Source organism: Electrona antarctica, assembly GCF_951216825.1.
Source record: "Electrona antarctica genome assembly, chromosome: 3".
NCBI classification, from domain to species: Eukaryota; Metazoa; Chordata; class Actinopteri; order Myctophiformes; family Myctophidae; genus Electrona; species Electrona antarctica.
In genome coordinates, this window is record NC_136808.1 from 48,674,026 (window position 1) to 48,681,525 (window position 7,500).

General features: G+C 45.8%; 1 protein-coding gene across 1 annotated transcript in view; it reads right to left on the bottom strand.

Annotated features, from left to right (window-relative positions):
* The window catches only part of ush2a (Usher syndrome 2A (autosomal recessive, mild)), a 363,038-nt gene that overhangs the window by 83,649 nt on the left and 271,889 nt on the right, over positions 1 to 7,500 (bottom strand). Inside the window, exon 62 of the mRNA XM_079496383.1 lies at positions 5,463 to 5,661. Coding sequence (XP_079352509.1) covers positions 5,463 to 5,661 — 199 coding nt within the window. The remainder of the gene's footprint in view (positions 1 to 5,462; positions 5,662 to 7,500) is intronic.

The following is a 7,500-nucleotide window of genomic DNA, read 5'->3' on the forward strand; positions in this document are numbered from 1 at the left end:
AACATTATTACAAACCACTCCCAACATGTCAAGATATATTTTTCAACATTATGCTTAGCTAATCAAAACACTTCCATGCAAAATCTCCAGTCTGGAAGTCAGAAAGTATTATAATACTATATATAACGGGAGATCAATCTGCGGAATATAAGCAACAATATTGGAAGCGAACATCCCCATTGGTCCATGGTTCTACTGCTGGTCCATGGTTCTACTGGTGGTCCATGGTTCTACTGGTGGTCCATGGTTCTACTGGTGGTCCAAGGTTCTACTGGTGGTCCATGGTTCTACTGGTGGTCCATGGTTCTACTGGTTCTACTGGTGGTCCATGGTTCTACTGGTGGTCCATGGTTCTACTGGTGGTCCATGGTTCTACTGGTGGTCCATGGTACTACTGGTGGTCCATGGTACTACTGGTGGTCCATGGTTCTACTGGTGGTCCATGGTTCTACTGGTGGTCCATGGTTCTACTGGTGGTCCATGGTTCTACTGGTGGTCCATGGTTCTAGTGGTGGTCCATGGTTCTAGTGGTGGTCCATGGTTCTACTAGTGGTCCATGGTTCTACTGGTGGTCCATGGTTCTACTGGTGGTCCATGGTTCTACTGGTGGTCCATGGTTCTACTGGTGGTTCATGGTACTACTCGTGGTCCATGGTTCTACTGGTGGTCCATGGTTCTAGTGGTGGTCCATGGTTCTACTGGTGGTCCATGGTTCTACTGGTGGTCCATGGTTCTACTGCTGCTCCATGGTTCTACTGGTGGTCCATGGTTCTACTGGTGGTCCATGGTTCTACTGGTGGTCCATGGTTCTAGTGGTGGTCCATGGTTCTACTGGTGGTCCATGGTTCTACTGGTGCATGGTTCTACTGGTGGTCCATGGTTCTACTGGTGGTCCAAGGTTCTACTGCTGCTCCATGGTTCTACTGGTGGTCCATGGTTCTACTGGTGGTCCATGGTTCTAGTGGTGGTCCATGGTACTACTGGTGGTCCATGGTTCTACTGGTGGTCCATGGTTCTACTGCTGCTCCATGGTTCTACTGGTGGTCCATGGTTCTACTGGTGGTCCATGGTTCTAGTGGTGGTCCATGGTTCTACTGGTGGTCCATGGTTCTACTGGTGGTCCATGGTTCTACTGGTGGTCCAAGGTTCTACTGGTGGTCCATGGTTCTACTGGTGGTCCATGGTTCTACAGCTGGAGTGGGACGAGTAGACCAGTGGGCTGACTGGGAGCAGTGGGCGCTGTTCTATAGGACCAGTTAACAGAGGAGTGCCCGCCCAGGGAAGATGAATAATGGCATATTAAACATTAAGGATGGGGAGTTGTGAGGCAATTATTTCTGCTCATATTTCAGTGAAAACACTTAGATCCATCCATCCATCTTCTCCTCTCTCACTCTGTCTTTCTTCTCTCTCTCCTCCCCCTCCTTCTGTGTGTACGTCTCCATCTCTCTTTCTGTCTGTTGTTTCAGTCTGTTGGCCTTTCTTTCACTTCTTACATTCCCCTCTCCCTCTCTCTCCCTCCTTTCTCTCTCCCTCCTTCTCTCTCTCCATCCTTCTCTCCCCTGCCCTCCCTCCCTCCTTCTCTCTCTCTCTCTCTCTCTCTCTCTCTCTCTCTCCATCCTTCTCTCCCGTGCCCTCCCTCCCTCCCCCTCTCTAATGCTCCGGGCGTAGGTGTAAGTGGTGGTTTGAAATCACTGCTAATAATGGATTAGATTTATCTGGTGGCAATTCATTAGAATAACACTGGACAGGGAAAGGAAACGCACGCTAACGCGCACACGCACGCACGCACACGCACACACAAACACACACACACACACACACACACACACACCCACACGCACGCATGTGTATGCAATCATTCTGTGTCTGATTGTGAGAGCCATGCAATGAACAAACTAAACAGAAACATAATCACACACCCTGATAGGCTTGTGATACTGCACTGTTTGTGTTGCCACCATGCCTTTTTTGCCATATAGTATCCCCCCCCACCCCCTTACAACGATGAGGCATTTACGTTGTTTTTTATAGCATGCAAATGTATAACCTATAGCTATACCACATTGTAAAACACATTAAGCGAGGTTCCATTATGCAACAATAAGGGCCTCTCCAATTGTTTGTATTGTGTTTAGTTTTCCATGATGGCCGCAGCACCAGGAGGGGGTACTGACAAGGGGCCAGTGAGGCTATCCAACGTTGAAGCACTGGGCCCTAGTGGTAAGAGGAAAGACTGCAGGCGGACCCGTGGAAGTATGATTGGGAAACCCCGTGCAGCTGGGCTTTAACATTGAGTGCGTTTGCACTTCCGCATTTTGGGCACCGAATTTTGGTGCCCAAATCGAAAAAAAGGCGGAAGTTGAAGGCTCTTCCGGGTGCTTCAAAACGCCACTGAGCAACTTCCACTGACATGAATAGCGGAGGGGGCGGAGCTTCGCGCCAGATCAGTCTCTATCCTTTTAATACTCTATGGGCACTGAGGTGTGGGGTGGGGTCGACATATGTACTTACTGGGCTGCGTTCACACATTCAACACACCCGTCTTGTGTCTGTCTTGTGTCTGTCTTGGGTCGGTGACGTATCGCGGCCGCGGAGCACAGGCGTAGGGGACGTGTGGAGCGTGTGCTCACAACCATTACCGACACAAATGTATATATAGATTAGACATTAAAGCTGCTATAAGAAATAATATGTCAACATTTTAATGACCTTTTTTATTTTTTGGTATTCAGACAGCCAGATGCCTTGTCATTGGTCGATTTGCCTGTCTACTTCCTGATTGGTTTGTCATTTCGACCGGGTTATTTTATTTCGACCAATGACAAAGCTTCTAGGAACATCTTTGAAAGCAGATTGTGGCCCCTATAGATGTGTCGTTAAGTCGTTACGGTCCACATACTGTAAGTGGACATTTGTTTTTGGCTATAGCTTAAGGAAAAACATTGACACCAGAGCAATTAAAAACCGCCATTTTACACTTACAAAAATGAAGCATTAATAATGTCTAACAAAGTAGCAGGGTTAAAAACAGACCTCACTCTCTGCACCATGTGTGAGCAGGCTAACGATAGGTTAGAGCTCACAGTCAATCGGTGTTGATTTTGTCGACTAAAACTAAGATGAAAAATGTTCGTCGACTACCTTTTTTCACTGACGAAAACTAAATGGAAACTAAATGAAAACTAAGCTATGATGACAAACTATAGACTAAATATACTGACAATTTCGTCAACATAATAAATAATAGTGACTAGTGGACAAGAGATCCAGCATAAGTCATTTTACAATTAGTTGCATGCTGAAAATGGAAGGCCCACAACACGTCCCGCTGCGACGCGTTGTGGGCTTGTAGATCAGCTATTTTCAGCGAGTAAAAATAAAAACAGTCATTACGACGGCATCAAGGCCCACCAAAATACATTTCGTTCGACTAAATCAACTGTAGATTCAGTGGACTAAAATATTATGATATTTAGTCGACTAAAACTAGACTAACACTAAAACATTCCAGGTGACTAAAATGTGACTAAAACTAAAATTCTGCCAAAAACAACACTGCATTCAAATAAATGCTCTGTGTTACAGGTCCACTTGTTTACTCAGTTACAAATGGATACATTAACACTTTGACTGTGCTGAGACTGTGAGACAGATACTGAAGGAATTATTAGCGAAGTCCTCCATGCTACTGTAAATGTGAAATGTAGTCAAACTGTGGATATTAATGCACCTGGCGGATGTGGATGGGAGAGTCACAGGGCTTGACATGTAGATGGAAGAGTCACAGGGCTTGACATGTGGATGGAAGAGTCACAGGGCTTGACATGTGGATGGAAGAGTCACAGGGCTTGACATGTAGGAAGAGTCACAGGGCTTGACATGTGGATGGAAGAGTCACAGGGCTTGACATGTGGATGGAAGAGTCACAGGGCTTGACATGTGGATGGAAGAGTCACAGGGCTTGACATGTGGATGGAAGAGTCACAGGGCTTGACATGCCAAACTGGATATTCTAGAAAAGTTCTGGAGGAGGAACTATGCTGCTATCTCACACACGCACACACACACACACACACACACACACACACACACACACACACACACACACACACACACACACACACACACACACACACACACACACACACACACACACACACACACACACACACACACACACACACACACACACACACACACACACACACACACACACACACACACTCTGACCATACAAGCCAACCACAAGCCTCATGGGGACAGTTTATTGGCTACTGGTGAAGGCAGATCCTGGGTCAGTTCCAGCACACAGAGAGCGCTGAAATGTGACACGACTGTTCACTGTCAACCCAACACACTTTAACATCCCTCATTGTCACTCCTGTGTGTGTGTGGTGTGATGCTTCCACATTGACCACTGCCTGCCAGTCTCTCTGTGTGTGTGTGTGTGTGTGTGTGTGTGTGTGTGTGTGTGTGTGTGTGTGTGTGTGTGTGTGTGTGTGTGTGTGTGTGTGTGTGTGTGTGTGTGTGTGATGCTTCCACATTGACCACTGTGTGTGTATGTGTGTGTGTGTGTGTGTGTGTGTGTGTGTGTGTGTGTGTGTGTGTGTGTGTGTGTGTGTGTGTGTGTGTGTGTGTGTGTGTGTGTGTGTGTGTGATGCTTCCACACTGACCACTGCCTGCCAGTCCCTGATCCATGACATCACTCTAGGGCAGTGGGTTTTCAAGGCACATTATTTATTCTGCATTTGAGCCACGGACCCCCATATGATGAGATTTAGCCTCTCAGACCTCAGTCATCGTTGCATATGATGTTGTCCACAATTCCATGCTGTACTGATGTTGGAGACCATAGTACCATAGTACCATAGGAGACCATTGTACCATAGGAGACATAACAGGCAAACATTGATCAAAATAACCATTGTTTTACATTCTCTTATTGAGTAAACTTCAAGAGTCAAGAGTTAAAGATCTATAAGGGTCCATCTGGTTACCAACTCTCCATCATTTAGCTGCATGGGGGACCACCCGGGCCACGACCACCCAAAATAATCCTATTTGAACTGCCACAAGCACTTTGTTATATGAACCCATTTTAGGACTGAGGCCGATTCTAACAAATCTTCTAAATCCTGAAAAATTTCTGAAAAACCTATGTTTTATGTTAGTGGTGCTCAACCTTTTTCATCTCAAGGATCCCCAGAATGATCTGTATTTGGCCGCCGAGCCCCATCTGAAAATATGTAGTTCCAGGGACCCCCCCCCCCCAGAAGCAAAGATTTGAGTTAAAAAGGTTCGCTCTGAAAGAATATATTTGCGCCTATTTGAGCTTGTAGATCTGCTATTTTTCAATAGCTAAAGTATAGCTTGAGAGTGTGTGTGTGTGCGTGTGCGTGTGCGTGTGTGCGTGCGTGCGTGTGTGCGTGCGTGCGTGCGTGCGTGCGTGCGTGCCTTACCTGTGACAGTGTGGTTTGTGGTTCCAGCATCCAGAGTGTAATTGGTTCCTGTTCCAGTCTCTGTGAGGACGTACTGCTGGACTATTCCGTTGCTCCTGATTGGTTCAGGCCAGGTCATAAGGAGGGAGGAGGGGCTTAATGCTGTTACCATGGGAGACCGCACCCCTTCTGGGATGCCCTGGACTGTCACCGCTACCACCTGGACACACGGACATCATGGACACATGAAGACAGACGGACAATTCTACAAATCCTTCTAAATCCTGACAGATTTCTGAGAAACCCATGTTTCTATGTCAGTGGTTCTCAAACATATTCATGTCAAGAACCCCCAAATATATATGTAATCGGCCAATGACCCCATCTGAAAATATGTTGTTCCAGGGACCTTCCAGAAGCAAAGATTTGAGTTAAAAATGTTCGTTCTGAAAGAATATATTCAGAGGTTTGCGCCACATTTTCACGATAAAAAAAGTAGTAGATCAATTACGAGCTTGTAGATCTGCTATTTTTCAATAGTACAACATAATGCTTAAAACACCAAAAGGGGTTCCCGCCCAGAATGGGTTAAACAGGGGAGCTTTGATGGTGAGGTTTGTCCAATCTGGTCAGATACATTTTGTATTTCTTTTTTACTTTTGACCTTGACCCAATTGCCCCCAATTCATTCAGGAAACCATTGGCCTCTTTTCAAAAGAAAAGTAACAAAACATTTTCCTTTATTTTCCATTCTTAGAAAACAAAGTGGATCTTTATCCACAGTGTAGTATAAACCAGTGGTTCCTAACATGTTTAGACCCCGAGACCCAAATAGACCCAAATAGACCCAATTAGACGTTTGGACGGGACCCAAACTAATGAAAATAGCAGATCTATAGAAGCTTGACGTGACTGCAGTTTCACTCCCAGTGTGGAGGAAGAAGGCTTAGGATGTTTACCGTGACCCTCTCCTTTGGGCGGGAACCCCTTTTGGTGTTTTAAACATTATGTTATAATTTAGCTATTGAAAAATAGCAGATCTACAAGCTCGTGGCACGCCACTCGGTGGGTCTGCTATTTTTGAAAAAACGTGAAAATGTGGCGCAAATGTTTGAATATATATTCTTTCAGAGCCAACGTTTTTAACTCAAATCTTTGCTCAGGCCTAAATGGGTTAAATATATACACTCCTTGGTTTGTGTTGTGTGTGTAAGCGAGTCCCAAACAAGCTGTCCTTAAAACTCCAGGTCTCCAGTTGCTGTGATTAGCAGTGAGACGCACACTAAGAGGGAGTGCTCGTCGACCCCAGGAGGCAATCGACTGCTCAGACCAGAGGGCGTCCTCGCACGGCCAGCGTCTCGGCTCGGGACCACCTCACGAGCCTCACACACAGTGAACCTATAAAACGAGTGCTCTTGCAAAAAACAACAGCTTTGGGAATCTGTTGAGGAATGGCTTACATTCAACCAACACACACACGTGCAGTCTCAATGCTTGTATACAATGACATGGTCTATAGGTGTTGTATAACACAGTGTAGTATAGGTGTTGTGTAGTACACTAAAGGTCCCTGCACACTGGACACGTTTTCGGATTTTTAGCAGCGTTTTTCCGTCGGTTTTCCAAAAAACGTGTCCAGTGTGCAACCACTGTCATCGTTTAAGTGTTGTGTGGTAAATGGTAAATGGTGCATTTATATAGTGCTTTTATCCAAAGCACTTTACATAGATTCACCCATTCATACACACATGTTCACACACCAATGGTGGAGGAAACCTTGCTAGGCACCAACCTGCACATCGGGAGCAATTAAGGGTTCAGAGTCTTGCTCAAGGACACTTCAACGCTAACTCTGGGGGAGCCCAGGATCGAACTGGGAACCTTGCGGTTACGATCCAGCCATTCTACCAGCAACTCTACAGCCACTGCCGCCCCAGTGTAGTGCAATTTACTTTGGTAAACTATGATAGGTGTGTAACATGGTTGAGTATATATGGTGTTGTGTAGCGTTGTTGGTTCAGTGTAAGAGTTGTGGTACTATAAGGGTGCTGTAGATTGT